Here is a 17,956-nt window from a genome sequence, read left to right as displayed (position 1 = left end):
TTATGGTTCAGGAAACGTTTTAATGACATTCTCAAACAGGCTTCACACAGGACCAACAGAAGAACAGTGGAATTACATTAATCTGGGTCTGTAACCATTTTACTTCAAGTCCTCTGGGACAGACTCGCACATCGTTGTGTCGGGGATACAGTACTCAACCCGGTTAGGCCTGGAAATGGACGTCTGCAGTGCTATTTTCAGCAGCAAATAGACTGTTTCTATAAGTTGACAACAAGAAAGGTAATCCGTTTTAAAAAACCATCCTTCAACAATGCACCTGCATCATTTCAACAAACATTACAGTGCAGGAGAGTGACAACTGAAACAGCAAAAGTGAAGGAGGCTTCTGAGTGAAGGCATCAAAGAAAAGACAAAAGAAAGCTGAAGACAGAGCAGAAAACGGCCTCGGGGAAATCCGCAAACCCAAATAACAAAAGGTTTAAAAGAACAGAACTTAAAAATATCCAAGTCTGAAGCAACATGTCAGATCAACTCTGTCTGAATTCTTCTTAAATATCATACTTTACTTTTAAAATTATAATAAAATTACACATCTAATACTGCAAACCCTGAAGTGGGTCTTCATCTAGTTATTTTATTCATTAGAAATGTACAATTTACCTGTAGCTGCTTTTTTCATGTGCAAATTTTAACAAGATCAACTGAGCAACATCCCCTCAGTTTCACCTGGATTAGACAAAAATGCAGATTTTTACCACGTCAAAGGTACGTACCTAAAGATGAACACATTTAACAAAAACGCTGTTTGTTACGTTGAGTTCAGTGATTTAACAGTGTATCGTGTAAAAAAAATATTATTAAAGATCAGTATTAATCTTTATTCTCAAATCCTGCTGAAACAGACTTTAGACCCTTGGTACAACTCTACTCATGTCAGCAAGGAAGAAGGAGGGAAAAATGCTCTAAAATGTGAACAATTCCTATTGATGCCTGTGCCAACATGATCATTTGCCCTCATCTTTAGATTTTCCAATTGAAAAGCCATTTAAAATGTTATCTTTGCTAGAATCACCCATACACACTAATAGTTACCAGATACACTTCCTTGCCAAAGTTGGGAAGGGCCAAAGCTTTGGCACGCCAACACTAAAGTTATCCGAGTGTTTGTGAGGGAAAACAAGCGTTTGTTAGAGTGTTCTAAAACCACCATTACCTTTGACACAATACTAGTGGCAACATGAATTATTTAGAACTACAGAAGAATGCAAGAGATGTGACTCCTCCTGGATCTAAAGCTTGGAGGACAGACCGTTGTACATATCTGCCTTTAGCTTGGCCCAATCAGACATCTTCTGGACGGAGCTTTTCTCTTGAGTGAGGATGCGAGCAACCTTGTTTAGTTTTTCCTCGTTCCTCTCCAGGTAGCGGACGCCCTCGGCCTGCAGCAGGTTGAGCTTTTCGTGCCGGCTCTCATCCAGGGAGACGTCTTCGTTCACAAACGGGTTGAAGCGGAAGTAAGTGTCCCGAGGCAGGAAGGCGTCGAGCATGGCGTGAACCTCTGAAGAGCAGAAGGAAGGCGAGAGTGAGGTCACACATGCAGGATATTTATTAACATGCTATTAACTCTATAAATGTTCCAATTTGTTCAAACATTCAACCATTGTGCTGAGAGTGAAAAGGGCACGTGAAGTCACATCCTGTTTGTCAGCCGTCACTGGCTGATCGCTCAGGGCTGAAAGTCTGAGGAAGTTTCAGGAGTCTGTCATCTCTGTTTTCGTCTGCCTCGCATGGATGGTTTTAAAATCAACAGACATAAGCAGGCACGTGTAAAAGAACTGTGGGAATGTTCTTTGTGGATCCAGAAAGTTGACATATTTCCAGTGTTCTCACACCAGGTCAGGCGGTCAAACAGATATTATCAACACTGAGCCTCTGAATGCCTCGCAGGACTCTAGTGGTTCATTTGAGGAACAATTACAGTTGTATGTGCTTCTCTAAGGTGTCAAAGCCAATCTATGTGACTTGAAAGTTGGACCCTAAACAGATTAAAGCTCCCAGAGAAAAGATCAATTTATAACGACGGTTCGTTTCAGAGACAGAAAAGCCTTCTACTCTGTAATATTTAGCAGGATTTCAGCCTTACATCTCTTGGTCGTGACACTTTATTGTAAGCTTGTTCTACAACCAACATGTGCAAGCCACAGGACGTCCAATCCTATGGAAGACTAAACATGTACTGACTTTATTATATTTAATGCATTTATGGTAGAAACTTTGCATGTCTGTTCTTTAAAAAAACAAGAAGGAAAATTGTTTCACTCAGTCATTTACTGTCCATCTATCTATTTTCAACCGCTAATCAGGAGTCGGGTCACGGGGGCAGCAGCCTAAGCAGAGGCCCAGACTTCCCTCTCCCCCACCACTGGGGTCAGCTCCTCTAAGACGGATCCTAAGGTGTTCCATGGCCAGACAAGAAACATAGCCCCTCCTTCGTGTCCCAAGTCCAAGTGGAAAACCTCCTCGATGTGTAGGAACAGCAGATCTACTCCAAACCCCTCCCGCCTGCATTGCTTGTCGATCTTCTGCTTCATCTTTCCCTCATTCAAGACCCCAAGATACTTAAACTCCTCCATTTGTGACAAGACCTCATCCCTGACCCAGAGACGGTGTTCTACACTTTTCCGACTCAGGACCATGGTGAAAGTTGGAGGTCAGGTTGTGATGAAGTCAACAGGACCACATCATCTTCAAAAAGCAGAGACTCAATCCTTAGGCCACCAAAACAGATAAATGTTATGAACAGAATCTGTGACAAAGGGCAGCCTTGGCAGAGTCCAACTCTCACAGGAAACGAGCCCGACTTACTGCCGGGAATGTGGACCAAGCTCTGACACCGGTCATACAGGGACCTAACAGCCCGTATCAGAGGGCCTGGTACCCCATACTGCCAAGGTAGTTCCCAAGGGACACACGGTTGAACATCTTCTCCAAATCCAGAAAACACAAGTAGAATGGTTGGGCGAACTCCCACGCACCCTCCACGACCCTGCTAAGGGTTTGGAGCTGGTCCAGTGATCCACGGCCAGGACGAAAACCACAATGTTCCTCTGAATCTGAGGTTCGACTATTCGGTGGACATTCCTCTCCAGAACCCCTGGAAAAACCTTACCATGGAGGCTCAGGAGGTCGATCCGCACTGTAGTTGAAACCTACCAGGCGGTCCCTTCCCTTGATAGTCGTCAATCGTTTTATGCAAACATGTAATCTTCAATGACTTGGATCAGTAACCAGAGACAAAAATATGTCGCTATAGTTCCCACCTCCTCATGCTTAAACAATAAATAGAAAAAAATATTTAATATTTGTTGTATTTTAGAGAAATTTCCAAAAATTCCTTCTCACTTCCTATTAAAATGGAAAATGTACCAAACAGCTTTGTGTAAGCAACCATGTGGCGTATCAGATTACAGGTTAACCTGATATTTGTTACAAGGTTCCAAGGCTGCTGGTTCAATCCCCCGCTTCCCCCGCCACGTGTTCCCTCGGGAGTCAATTATAAGAGCGAGTTCATCTCAATAAGAGCTTCCTTGTTAAGCAAAGATACAAAATTTTGTTTTAAAAAAATTTAATTGAGATCCAACAATTATCCATTTTTTGTAGAAGAAAAATACAAAGTAACTCATAGTAATCTATGAAATACCTAATCTATGTAATACCTAATCAAATATGCATTTTTATCGGTAAAAATACACAAAAAGAGTCACAAGTGCATCCGTGGCCAGACAAGGAGAGCTCTTTGTCCACAAAAACACAGACTGTTTATCCAAACGGATTAAATTTCTGCTTCAGGCCTCGGGACACTCTCAGCATCCTAATGTGTAAACAAACAGATTACCTTCACAGCATTTCAGTGCTGTCACAAAGAATCTGTAAAAGGTGGGGAGCATTCAGCTGTCTCAGGAGAGAGCTGACCCAAGGTCACTTTTTACAGGAGACATTTTTAACATTCAGAGTCGTGTTACACCAGACACAAATACGGTTTCACTGTCTGTTCAGGTGAACCGAATAGCTATGATTGCATCAAAAGAGTCTTGGTCTTATCTGTCCAAAACAAGAAAGCAAGCTCCGCCGATCCTCTGGAGACAAAGCAGGAGGCTTCTGAACTCGGAGGGAAATTTCAGATAAACGTTCAAACGTATCTACTGTCTCTAAACACAAAAGTCCATGAGAACGCTGGGGAGGTCTTAATCCAAGACACAGGAGGGGAAAATGCAAAGAAGCAACTAGGCTACACACACACACACACACACACTGCACCGAAGCATCAACAGGGAGGAGGCCGAGCCAAATTTAGGCACAGCAGAAGTGCCCATGTCGAGAGGTGATAAGGACATGGAGAGTTTGCTGCAGCTCAAGGCCACAGCAGGATGAATCGTGGACAACGTCAACTTCAGGAGGGAGATTTTCTGCACTGAAACTAAATAAATCTAAATTTCCTACTGAATCATTATCAAAACTAGACTAACTAGATCTAGTCAACAATATATAGATTTGTCTTTCAGTACTGTAGTTTTTCATAAATTACTTTTTTTCTTTTGAAAATACAAAAAACGGTGTTTTAAGGGCTGACAGACAAAAATTGGGCTTCAAGTTCCCAGAAAGCTCATCTCACATATCCCACTTAATGTTTCATAAATGTGTTTAAAGGCCTTTAATATATCTGAATCGGATTCAAATCTCAATGTTTTATGTTCAACAAAAACTATAAAACATCAAGATCAAATGAAAACAGGTTCATTTATGATCCTATCACTGTACACAAAATGCCAATGAGTAAAATGTTTTCCACCTATGATTTGGGAACATTGGGAAACATGAAATGCAGAAAGAATCATGGGTTTGGACATGAAAAAATGGAATTTACTGCAGAATGCATCAAGTCCAACACTTTAATCAAACCTGGCTATAATCTAACAAATCTGTGATGTCTTTATATTCTACAAAACACACATAAAGAATATATACAGTAGTACCTTGCTAATGTTTTAGGCAGGTGTGGAAACAATGTTGTAAACAAAGAATACTTCCAGACTTTTAAATAATTACTGTTTATTTTTATCAATTCACAAAATGTCAAGTGACCCCAATCACCTGCTGGATCTGGGAGGCTAACTTTATCACCAAAACATTAGCTGTCTGACAAACGTTTTCTCTCCATCTTCTCAAGCTGTGGAACGCGTAACCATAGATCAGACATTTGCTTAAACTCAAGCTTACATCTTCAGCTCAAAACGCAGATTTTTACAAAACATGAAACGCCTTGAGCTTTTGCAGAGCCCCTACCTTCAGTGTCTGTGGCGCTGCTGATGACGTTGGTGAGCTTGGTTCTGAGGCTTGTATACGTGGCGCTGTTCTTGCCAGTGGTTTCGAAGCGACCAGTTCCGAGCGAGACCACACACTCCAGGGGCGTGTTGGGCCACAAACACTTACACTCGTGAATGGCAAGTGCTGTTGGGTTGTTGATCAGCAGGCCTCCATCCTACAGACAAAACAGAAGAACAGTGGTGTTGAGTAGTGAAAGGCCTTTTACACCTAAATCACCGGCTGTAAACTAAATTAACTGGGAAGACTGGGATGTGAAGACATTTCAAGGATGTTGATAGTCTGAGAAAGTCTAAAACAAATATGAATAAATACATTTACAGTTGAAGACTCACTTGCAAGTAAACAAAGGGTTAAAGTTGTTGTGATTTCCCCCACTTCTTTTAGCTTTGATATCAAGCAGCCACCCAGGAGTGTTTTTGCTTTAGATCCATATTGTACCCAAGGCGTTGGGGGAGTTACTGTAGAGGCTGTGGGGACTGTTGAATAGGCATGAGGCTGAGGGGCCGCAGGGCTGTGAGCTGGAAGCAGGATCAAACACACCGGGGCCAATCCTCATTAAAGAGGCCCGGCGTGGGGGGTTGGGGGGGAGGGGGGGGGGTGCTACAGGGCTCCCAACTATCAGGGGACAAGGCAGAGGGAAGAGTGCTTGTTTTTGTGACTGGGTGTGCAAGGAGGATTGATTGAAAACCCTTTTTTTACTTGAATCAACATGTAGTTAGAATAAAAAGTGAGTTTAACACACAGCATATGTCCCGTGGTTTTCCATGAAAAGGGGGAGGGGCTCCCTCATCTCTACATCTGCCTAATGCAGTACACATCCATGAGCCTGCAGGAAACAACTGAGAGTATGTGGACTCTGGTTTATAGAACAGGATGGAGACAGTATGTCACCAATTCAAGCAGCAGGAGGAAATAAAAAATAAAAGCAAATGGCCTTGGCTGGTGGCTACAATAGACAGCGGTCATGTTCAATCAGAAACATTCAGGACAGCAAATGTTTTATAAAATACTTAACATAGCAGCTTTAGAGAGAGAGAGAGAGAAGCAGAGAAGGCATCAAGTAAATTAATTCAGTATTAGATAAGAGTCAAACATATCGGATTAGATTTGTGCCAACAGGATCAAGAAAAACACTTTGAAGATCAAACAAATATTAAGACATTGAGAGAGAAAAATTTGTTTCAAAACAAAAACGATCTGAATCAGCTTCTTAAAATGAGTAACAAAGTATGTTTCCTTTTTCTGTTTGCCTCTATGTGTTTTTGTTATTAGTTTCCTTAGTTTTGTTCTCGCTGCTCAGAGCTTTGCTCTCACTACCAGAGTTGCACTTACACTGTCTGGCTTTCTCCTTTGCAATCCCTGAGTTTTTGGTTGCAATTCTGACACAACCCTTTCGGGTGGGCGGGACTTCTGAGAAGTCCTCTCCCATAGGACAGTGGTTTCTCTTGAGTGACAGTTCAGTGACCTGGAAGTGATGTAGCCTCCAAGACTTTTTTTTCCCACCTCGGTCAACAACATGAATTTTGAGTCCCAAACACGTTATTTCTGCTGTCTGTGGTGTCTACTGAGGATCTAAAGTGAGGCCCATGCCTATCCATTAATGTCTCTTCATGTTTCTTCCTGACAGATCACTCACTCACTCACTCACTCACTCACTACTCACTCACTACTCACACACTCGCACGCACGCACACGCGCGCACACACACACACACACACACACACACACACACACACACACACACACACACACACACACACACACACACACACACACACACACACACACACACAGGCCATTTACCACTTTTAATCACAAATAAGATTTTAGAAAAATTTCTGTGTCCCACACCTTTAAACAAGATCCCATAGTCTGTTAAAGGAACTCCACCAGTGACCCATCCTTAGCGGAAAGATACAGAATGACTTGTGTCTGATCAACCTCCGAGTCAGTTACTACAATATTTTTTAAACGGACAGCTTCACAGTGTTTTCATCCTCAGGCTGATACGGAAATGACACAAAGTGGGCTTAACTCGGCCACAGAGCACAGAAGAACTGCTGAAGTGGCCGTTTGTCCAAAGCCCATCACCATGCATCAGCAGCTTTGCTGGCAAAGACAGAGATGAGGAAAAAAAAAGAGGTAGAAACAGTTCGGATTGGAAAAGCTCCTGATGGAGATTTAAAAGTGACTTACTGCTGTGGGCACCAGACAGACCCAGCTGGAATCAAAACAACTAAGCAGTTTTCTTATCACCAACTCGCTCTGTGTGAGGCTCCATTTTCTGAACTTGGTGTCAAATAAGGCAACGGCCCAGGTCCAGTTATGGGCTCCTTGTGCTGAAAGCTGGAGGCTCGTCACACAGAACACAGTGGTTTGCTTGACACCCCGGGCCGAGGCATGTAACATTAGGCGCTGACTGTGTGATAGTCTTATGAGCTGGGACTTGTCTCCTTTTCAGAGCACCTGCTCGGGCGATTCAGAGCTGATCAAATGTGGTGTGTGTGTGTGTGTGTGCTGCACATTGGTTTTAAAAGATCAAATAGGTCAGTTGGAAGGTCTACATCTGCTTGCCTGTTGAGAAGGCTGAACAATGTTAGTCATTTGTTTCTTTAAAGCTACGCTTTGGTCACGTCCATTCCTGGACCAGCACCACACAGTCCCACAAGAGTTCTTAGGAACCAAAGTATATTTGGACAAGAAGTGAAAGTCGAAACAATGATCTGCTGAGGACAAACTGCTAAAGAGCTCTGCATACAGAAACCAAAAACTAAAGCTGTCTGTCAAACACTCAGCATGACGTGGGGCAAAGGTTGCTTCCATTTCTGAGGATTTAGAGGACTAATGCCGCTCAAACTGTCATTTGCCATGTGCCACTGGATAAATGTCCTCAGAGGGGACACTCTTGTCAGATGCAGCCATCTGACGAATGTTTAACTCCTCTGAGGTTAAATCTCTACCAGATAGAGAAGGAATCCAACTTTGGCTTCCTGAAACAATAACTTCCTTTTATAGTTTTTTTTTTTTGTCTTGAACTCTTTCACTGCTATGGAAGACAACGACTTATTTGACATTGTCTCTGTTCCACAAGTTGTGTTCAAGCCATAACTCTTTGTTATATTTTAAAAGTAAGAAGTGGGTGCCACAAACAAGAAGGAGCTAAAACTCTGTTGACATCAGTCTACGCTGAGTTGCAAACATAGCAGACAATAGAGACAATCAGGTAGATGCTTTAGTGGTGTGAAAGCAGTTTAATGATGCAGGTGCTGAAGGAGCATTCAATTAGTTTGACCAATCGATACACAGTTTTGTATGGATCAATCACAACCCCGTATCATTGCAAGAAATGTAATTAAGCTTAAAAAAAGTCTACTCTGGAACACGAGCTAAAAACTTCCAAATCAACATAAGCTGCTTTTCCACTATTAGAATTCTGGGAATTTTCTGGGAGAGGGGAAGGACACAGGAAAAATATGTCGACTCGATCCTCTCAGACATTGCGTCTGTATATCACACTGGCCCTTAAAGGAATTTGCTAGGACGTAAACATATTGCAACTGTTTCAGCAGTAGGTAATGTCACTGAGCGCCAAAGGGGCCCAGAGCCATTCATTAATAACAATAAAGATGTTTTATTCTGTCAAAGTAAACTGTATTTTATGCCTTTCAGGGGACGGGGAGGGCATCTGTGACGTAAATGACCAGAAAAAGAGCCAATTTTCAGGGTGCTCTGTAGACCACAAAGCTGTGTAAATTATGATGTTGTGGGAGAAATTTCACTGCATTTTTGGCATTGGAAGTTTAGCAATGCCAATATTAAAACAGCATCAACTATGTTAATTATCATTTCCTTCCTATTTGCTTAACCAGCAACTCCTTTAGATTTACAAATGCCGGTTGTTTGGTGATGTCTGCCAACTGCAATACAACCAAAAGGCCTGAGTTAACCACAAATCCCACCCAGCGACTCTACCGGACATTTTCCTAGTACATACTCAAAGGCATGTACTCGTTGGGTTCCAGAACTGGACCTGAAAGTGGACCTTATGGAGACACTCGCATGCCATGAAGGTCAAATAAAATTACCCGAAGTTCCAATAGTGGAAATGGATATATAGTTCTAGGGGCCACCAATGGCCACAGTAACAGCAGTTATAAAATACAAAGGGTCAGCTTCATGAAAAGGTGTTAAAACTTTAAAGGTGTTTCTCAATGTCAAGGCGCCTGACCTTGCGAGGTGATGTCTTGCGAGGCCAGGCGCCTTACTTACCAGGACACTGTCCTTTCTTGGTCAAAGAAAACGGTTAAATGGAACAGACTTTCATCACATGACCATGGCTTCGACGGCGGTCACGTAACATCATGGGGCATGGAAGATAAAGTTAAATTTTATACGTATTAGTTTCAATATAAATATATAACGAGACTTTTACTTTTTAAATTGTGTATATATTTGTTACATTTTGTCAAATTAAATATATAAGCGAGTTACCAGCTAGCCACCAAAGCTGCAACTAATAAGCAACTAACCAACCATAGATAGCTTCTTTGGATCTAAAAAAATACATTTTTAATCAGTTGACTTTAGAGCTGAAACAACTAATCGATTTAATCGATTATAATCGATTATTAAAATAGTTAACAACTTTTTTAGTCATCGATTAGTTGTTTAATAATCATATTTTACCGCATAAAGTCTATTTTTTACCACAATCTGACATCGGTTACAATCTGTTAAATTTGCCGCCAGTGTGTGGCAGTAATGAGCCACTGATCTACCAGTGGGGCCGTAGAAGAAGAAATTAGCCAATAAGTGCCCTCGGTTTTCATGACGTATCACGTTACTGACGCGCATCTTGCTGTGAGAGATGGCGGATCAACAACAAATACGGAAGAAAAATAGAAGCGACAAAACAAGAGAAACCCCGGACAAAAACCTCACGAGTATGGGAGCACTTCACTAGATGCCTTGAAAAGACCGGTGACCTACAAAATATGCAAAAACCATGGCACGACGGAAGCACGACGTCCCTAAGTGAACATTTGAGACGAAAACGTGGGGGCTGATGCAGCAGAGGAATGTCCGGTAAGTAACAGAAAATAAACAAGCTAACGCAGATCACATTTGGGACTTAGTGTTAGCTGAGTTCGTTATAGTGGATGTTAAACATGTTTTTTTTTTTTGCCGCGTCAGTTTACGGTGTTCTACTTCTGATTGACTAGATGCAATCGTGAATCTCCTCCGTGTTGTGAATCATGCGCTTGCCAAATTTAGCACGTCTGTTTATAAGAATGTTCTCGTTAAGAGAAAAACGGCACAAACCCATAACTGTGTTCCTCATTCAAAAAAGGACAACTCCGCGGTGAAAAATATACAGACGAGCTGTGTCCAGGTGAATATAACGCGGCATAGTTGTACGCTTTCAATTTTTAAATACAGGAGAAATTCAGAAAGTCCTTTTTTTAACTATTAAAAGGCTGTTTTACTATCTAACGCTGTAAAACGCCTCACAACACATTTTTGTCAAAATAAATGATCACTGTATATTGTTAATTAATTCAAATAATGTAATATTAATTTAGTGTTGTAGTGTGTGTGCTGCTTTATTTTATATGTGTACTTAATTCAGTTTATTTGTGTTTCTTATGCAGAAAAAAACAAGCAACGATGGACAACTACATGGGGAACAAGACACTCACCCCCAGCAATGCATACCACTTACAAACTCTATTCCAGATTCTACATTATTTGTTATGGAATTTACCTCTTATATTTTGATGCCAAAAAATTATTCTGGACTGATATTTTGCACTGTTTAGCTCATTTTACACTGCTGACTGTGGTCATGTGCAATAAAATAGATTGCAGTCAACTGCACAATTCTCTTATGTTTTTTCTTTTTCTTAACTGAAATGTATTCATCACTTGTATAGGTTAAATAGCTAAACAATAACAAACCGATTAATCAATTAATCGAAAAAATAATCGACAGATTAATCGATTATGAAAATAATCGTTAGTTGCAGCCCTAGTTGACTTACTTTTAAACTTGAAATTGGCCCCCGAAGTAGCTGCCGGCTTCTGATCTTCCATCCCTTTGAAAATACTGCGGCGTATTCTGGGAAATTTTTGGCCAAGGCTAGGCTACAAGACACCTCCCATGTATCCTTGCTGAGTTAGCTAAACGGCTAACAAACGGAGAACACATGCCTCTGTAGAACATGAACATTGGAACACCTCTTGGCGGCTCCTGATGACGTATCTCCTAGGCAACTGGGGTGGGGCCAAAACATCAAGGCATGGTTCCTTGGCATTGAGAAACACCCTAAGTTTAGACCTTAGAGGGTGTAAGCCTGGTGTTTGACCATGATTGTGTTGAGCGTAAAAGGACATGCAGGAGGTTTCAAATCTTCCTGAAATATATTTCTCCCATCAGACAGGGCTTTAATTTGCCTTGCTACAAGCATTTCTGTAAAAACAAGTTTTGTTTCCATTCCAGACCTCAACTCTTTTTCTAAATTACAGAGAGAAACTGAGAGAACAGCTCTTCTCAGCTTGCATTTTTTTCCACAGCCATTAATTATTCACATTTTCATTTTGCTGCTTAGATAAGGCCGACAGTCGCTGATTGTTGAGAAACGACTTAGAAGAAATTTAAAAGCTTTAAAATTTGCATAACGTGACCTTTCCTAACGATGACTGTGAGGGAGCTGCAGCAGTGAGAATCTAATTAAAGTCTGAGAGATCTGTAAAAATGATCTCTTGGTGATCATAAATGCTTCTCAACTAGTATTATCTTTCCATATTCAACTGCAACAAAACAAAAACAACTCACTTGGTCATGATGGAATACCACAAAGAATGTTTTATCATTTTTTTCCACCTTTAGAGACGAGTTTATCATTTACACACTGAAATATTTATTCAAACATAGTGCTATCATCAGAATCAGTAAAAGTCATTTCATGCCTCAGAGTGTGTCAGCTCCCATTAGTCCAGACTGTAAACTTTATCTTCTACTCAGTTTGTGTGTCCTCTGCATCTATCTTGCTTTGAACTCTTGGGTAATCTTCAAAGCTTGTCTGTTTTCGGGTCACCTTTTAACAGCCATAGGAAAAGAAGAAGATGTAGCGAGACTTTATTGTAAATATCAGTGATGAGCGCTGTGGTCGTTACACCTTCTCCTCTGGCTTCTCTGATGGAAACTGGACTGAGCTCCAGCTCTGCGGTGATTTATAATGAAGTTCTGCAAACGAGGCTTCTTCTCAGAAATAATTGGGTAGTTATTAGGAAAGCATTATGTAAGCCGAGGACACCACTGTCACAATAACAGGGCTTTTTTTTACCCCTTAGACACTGAAACAGTTTATAAGAAGATAATTAGGCTGCAAAAAGTCTTCTAAAGTTTAGGACAATTTTCCACATTATAAATGCTGTTGGAAAATTCACCCTTATGTAACCAGAAACATAAATATCTCTGTCGACTTCAACCAACTGTGTAAATTAAGAAGCTGCTGCAGACAGGAGACTTAGTTGACCGTGATAAGTTGTCAGCTTTAACACATCATGTTTAGTCAACCTTTAGCTTTTATAAATTACTCCAATAATAACTGGACAAAGTCTCAATGTTCTTCTTATATTCGAAAAGTGAAGCTAAAATACCTCATTTACAGGCGCCATTATGTTTTATAGGACATGGAGGGGGCGGGACTTTAAACCTGTACAGCAGCCATCCAATAGGGGATCATCGGCTCCTTGTGGCTTCAGCTTCCACCCTACATTCCTACATCTATTACTTTGCCTGTGTCAACATTTTTATCCAAATTATTAGTTTTCTTCCAGAACACTGGTTGACGCTGTGTATATCAGTCAGATTCAGCTACTGCTGTTGGATGGCTCCGCTTAGCTACAGTCTCAAAACAATAATGGTAGTTTAAGCCAAGCTTATGTATGCTCCAATCTTAAATCAGACAATATAAAAAGTCAGAAAACAGAACGAGTGTTGAAAATATGAATACTTCATGCAGGTGAATGATAAATGAATTACTCAGTAAGTGTTCAATACTTGTGCAATACCGGATTTACATCGTATGTCTGTAGTAGTAGTTTAGTGCTTATGTGTACATACATGTACTTTATTGTTATTTTTCTTCAAATTATTCTCTTAAGTGTTGGTGCTGCTGTACCAAGGGAATTTCCCCACTTTGGGATTAATAAAGTCTATTCTATTCTATAAATGGTGATTTGTACATTTTGCATGGATCCCTTGGGTCAGCACTTCAGCGGAAGCATTATGCACAAGTGTCTGAAAGGCAAAGGCCACTATATTCACTCTAAGAAGTATACTACACAAGATGGAGCGTGAGATCGATAGGCGGATTGGTGCTGCATCTGCAGTGATGAGGATGTTGTACTGATCTGTCGTGGTGAAAAGAGAGCCGAGTCAGAAGGCAAAGCTCTTGCTTTACCGTTTGATCTACATTCATACCCTCATCTATGATCGCGAGCTTCGGGTAGTGACCGAAAGAATGAGATTGCAGATACAAATGGAATAAATTAGTTTTCTCCACAGGGTGGCTGTGCTCTCACATAGAAATAGGGTGAGAAGATTGGTCATCAAGAGGGGCTAGGAGTAGACCCGCTGCTGCTCCACATCGAGAGCAGCCAGTTGAGGTGGCTCGGGCATCTAGTTAGGATGTTTCCTGGACGCCTCCCTGGTGAGTGTTTTACGGGCACGTCTGACCGGGAGAAGGCCTAAAGGAAGACCCAGGACACGTTGGAGGGACTACGTCTCACAGCTGGCCAGGGAACGCCTGAGGATTCCACCAGAGGAGCTGGCCCTAGTGGCTGGGGAGAGGGAAGTCTGAGCCTCCCTGCTTAGGCTGCTGCCTCCACGACCCCACCCCAGATAAGTGGCTGGTCTGTTGTAGTGAAGAGAGCTGAGCTGGAAGGCAAAGCTCTCGATTTACCGTTTGATCTACATTTCTACCCTCACCTATGGTCACGAGCTATGGGTAGTGACCGAAAGAGTGAGACTGCGGATACAAGCGGCGAAAATGAGTTTTCTCCACAGGATGTCTGAGCTCTCCCTTAGAGACAGGGTGAGAAGCTCGGTCATACGAGAGAGGCTTTTATAGGCTATGCCTAGAAATCCAGTCCTTAAAAGATGTGAACAGAATCAGTGACAGAGGGCAGCCTTGGTGGAGTCCAGCTCTCACCGGAAACGAGTTTGACTTACTGCCGGCAATGAGGACCAAGCTCTGACACCGGTCATAATGGGACCTAACAGCCCATATTTAGGGGTTTGGTACCACATACTGCCAAAGTACCCCCAAAAGGCCTCCCGAGGTACACAGTCAAACTCCTTCTCCAAATCATAAACAACACACATGTAGATTGGTTGGGCGAACTCCCACGCACCCTCCAGAACCCCATAAATAGACTTTACCAGGGAGGCTCAGGAGTATGATCCCCCTGTAGTTGGAACACATCCTGCAGTCACCAAAGTGGATTATTAAAAATAAAATGAATTACAATAAAATTGTTGACTTTTGGAAGAAAATAAATTGCTTAGAACGATCAATAAATTAGTCAAGAGAACAAAAGCTGTGGCAGCTCTAAATGAGATCCAGTCTATAGAAAAGAAACCATTGTGTGAGTCGAAGATGAAAATAAAATCAGTGTCAGTGGTCAGGTCAAAATAGCAGACTTCAGGCCAAATTATGTGATTATGTCGACTAGTTCTCCTCATAACCTTTTAGCTTTACAGACCCTTAAGGTCACACTTGAGGGTCAAATCATCTTCAAAGGCTTTAAAATGAAGAGGAACCTATTGATCTTTGTCTCCGGCTAGCAAAGCAAGTGCTGGATGTGCACTTTGGTGTCTAAATACACAAGTTACAGAAATAAGTTGTAAATTCACATTATGTGGTGAAACATTTTCAGCATGTTGCACACCTTGATTTATTTTGTTTTTGGCTACAAAAACATATCTGAAGTTGAACAAACTGCAGACGAAGACTTAAAGAAGCGACTTATTCCACGAAATTAAACCTGGAGGCACTCCTGTCTAAAAACAGACTTGTCCTTTCAGTGTTTCACTTTGAGAAGACAAGGGGAAGGTGGACTCGGAAAAAGAATTTGGACTTTTTTCACACTGTAGACACTCAGCATAACCAGTGGACCAGTCTAATACCCAGAAAAGTGTTTCAATTCTATCAGATGTTTGTGCCGAGATGCTTAAACTGTCTCAGGTTCTGGGTTTTGTAAACTTTGGCAAACATTTACGAATTTTCTCACATTTTTCATGCATGACCACATCAGGAGCATCATCATCACAAACCTGCACCCATCCAACAATAGACAAAAATGCAAGTTTCGATAAGGAGAAAAAAAATTAAGTTGAACTTTAATGCAATAAATGTCAGCAAAAACCTTTGCTCATTTATGGGGAAAATGTGAAAAAGCAACCCTTAAGCCCCAATATCAAGTCCCAACACAGGAGGAGAGTGATGGGACGTGGCAGCAACTAAAGGTTCGGATTGACCCTCGGTTACTCTCCTAAGTCTGACCCCCCAGCCCCATTCACTTAGCTGAGACAGTGCCTAATGCATGGCTTACTACTGAAAACTTCAACCAGAAAATAATTAATGAAAATAGAGTCCAAGGGGCTGAAACTTCCTGAGCTGCCCTTTTGGAAAAGCGCTTCACTATGTGATGCTCTCTGCCCCCCTCTCCTCCAAGCACACACACTTAATGTCTTCTTAAACTAATGCTTGATATTTGCTTTTTCATTAGTGGAGAAATGAGATCGTGGATCTGACCTATTCCATTTGCAGAGGTGTGAAGTTGTCCTGTTGAGCAGTCCGTCAAGCTGGGGCTCTCATTGGGTCGCACTGGGAGGTACTGGTCCTCTACTTATGTCCCCCCCATCAAATACTGGAAACGGTGGGCACAAAGCAAGCTTCCCATTCCTCCCCATCACTTGAGGAGACGCCATGGCAACTAACAAGAAAATAACCTCAACCCTTCTCGCCATTCCACACATGGAGTAGCATCTTTTCTAAACGCCTGAGGTCATCTGCTTCTGTTTAGTGGTTTTTAGCTGAGGTAACAGAGTCTTTAATGTGGAACAGGGACCTCCTCTTTCTATTTATCACCTCTTTCTTTCTTTCTTTCTTGTTGCCCCCTCACAAAGTAGCCTCTCCAGGGCTATGGTAGCTAGGGCTAAGCTTTGATAATACCACTGCTGCCCCACTTCAAAGGGCTCCAAGTTACGGTTTCACCAAAGTCACTAGTCAGAATCTACCCTAAAGCCCCCGCGGCCACGTTTCTATTCCAACCTGCAGACTCTCAGAAACATTATGAAATGGCCAACAGTTGGTCTACACATGGTGTGGAAACTCCTGCACTCGAACCACAAAAGGATGATTGTCTGGAGCCTGAATTAAGCCAAGGAGTCAGTGGGCGTTGGTGGAAAACAGGGAAGATTCTCTGGGGAATCCTGACATCATGCATCAACAGTAAATAACATCATTAGGTTGGCTGTAGTTCGATGCTTCCTAAACATGAAAAACTGCTACTAATCTGATTACATACTGCTTTAAACTGATCATTTAAAAATGTGACTATTGTAAATGTTGCTTGATGTGACGATGTGTATTTTTCCCTGGTGATGGGGGCCATTACGTACTTAAATCATTGCAAGCAAGTAGTATTCTTGTGTTAGAGTAAGGCCTTACCAACAGATGGCCATTAGGTTCAAAAATCCCTGGGAGCGCAACCTCCAGCAAAATGACAAATACATCAGAAACACCCCTTAGGCTGTGTTCACACTGCAGGCAAAAGCATCAAATCCTATTTTTCCCCAGATGCAACCCACATCTGATTTTTTACGACAGTCTGAACAGCACAGATCTGATGTGTGATCCGACCATGGTTACTTTCATATGTGGTACTGATTCCGATACATATCTGATGTTTTCAAAAGTGACTACAGTCTGAACGGTCATGTCGCACCTTCTACGTCACTGTGTCAGCGGAGGGGAGTGTTCCTGAGAAGAAGCGCTGACAGAAGGATTCAGAAGTCTGTCTGGACCTCCTGTCAGGTTTTGGAATTAAAAATCTACAAACAGAAAAGCTGGAGGTGCTGCTGGAGCAAGTGTCTCACCGGTCTCGGTCTCTGTGAAGGGAGGAGGGGGCATCTCCGTGAATAAAACACTGGAACATTTTCAGCCAATAATAATTCAGAAAGATGGCGGGAATACGTCTTAAATTAGTTTACAGATTTTAAAACAGTTTCCAGCCCAAAATGGGAGACTTGACAGGTGGTATCCTGAATATGTGGATGAACTGTCAGTGAGGCTCTTCACATCACAACTCTGCCTCTCCTGGTTCCAGCTCGTGTGTGTGTGTGACTTCTTGTCTTCTACACATGCGGGTCGCTTTGGGGCCGTGGAGCATTCACACTGGAGATAGTTTGATGTCACATTTCAGTCGTAATGTGAACTGCCACACAAAATAATCGGATTTACTCAAAAATTTGGAATTGAGCATCTACAGTGTGAACATACCCTCTCCCATGTACTATGGGCACCATTTAATTCCTTTT

At 41.9% G+C, this 17,956-nt stretch overlaps 1 protein-coding gene and 1 long non-coding RNA gene across 7 annotated transcripts in view; one reads left to right on the top strand and one right to left on the bottom strand.

The window, feature by feature from the left end:
- The window catches only part of LOC107388486 (calcium-independent phospholipase A2-gamma), a 39,412-nt gene continuing 21,456 nt past the window's right edge, over window positions 1–17,956 (bottom strand). For 5 of the 6 annotated variants that reach the window (XM_070550306.1, XM_015964042.3, XM_015964041.3 and 2 more), the window contains 2 exons: window positions 5,305–5,500; window positions 1–1,519 (listed from right to left, as the gene is read on the bottom strand). In XM_070550306.1, coding sequence (XP_070406407.1) covers window positions 1,251–1,519; window positions 5,305–5,500 — 465 coding nt within the window. In that variant the 3' untranslated portion in view covers window positions 1–1,250. Of the gene's footprint in view, window positions 1,520–4,387; window positions 5,189–5,304; window positions 5,501–17,956 lie in introns of those variants that run through there. The other variant, XM_070550307.1, reaches the window with a different exon arrangement.
- On the top strand, window positions 9,488–11,230 carry LOC129153655 (uncharacterized). The gene is made up of 2 exons (XR_008559631.2): window positions 9,488–10,431; window positions 10,998–11,230. It is a non-coding gene; the product is annotated as an uncharacterized lncRNA (long non-coding RNA).

Source organism: Nothobranchius furzeri, chromosome 4, assembly GCF_043380555.1.
Source record: "Nothobranchius furzeri strain GRZ-AD chromosome 4, NfurGRZ-RIMD1, whole genome shotgun sequence".
Taxonomy (NCBI): Eukaryota; Metazoa; Chordata; class Actinopteri; order Cyprinodontiformes; family Nothobranchiidae; genus Nothobranchius; species Nothobranchius furzeri.
This window is presented reverse-complemented; position numbering and strand designations above follow the sequence as displayed.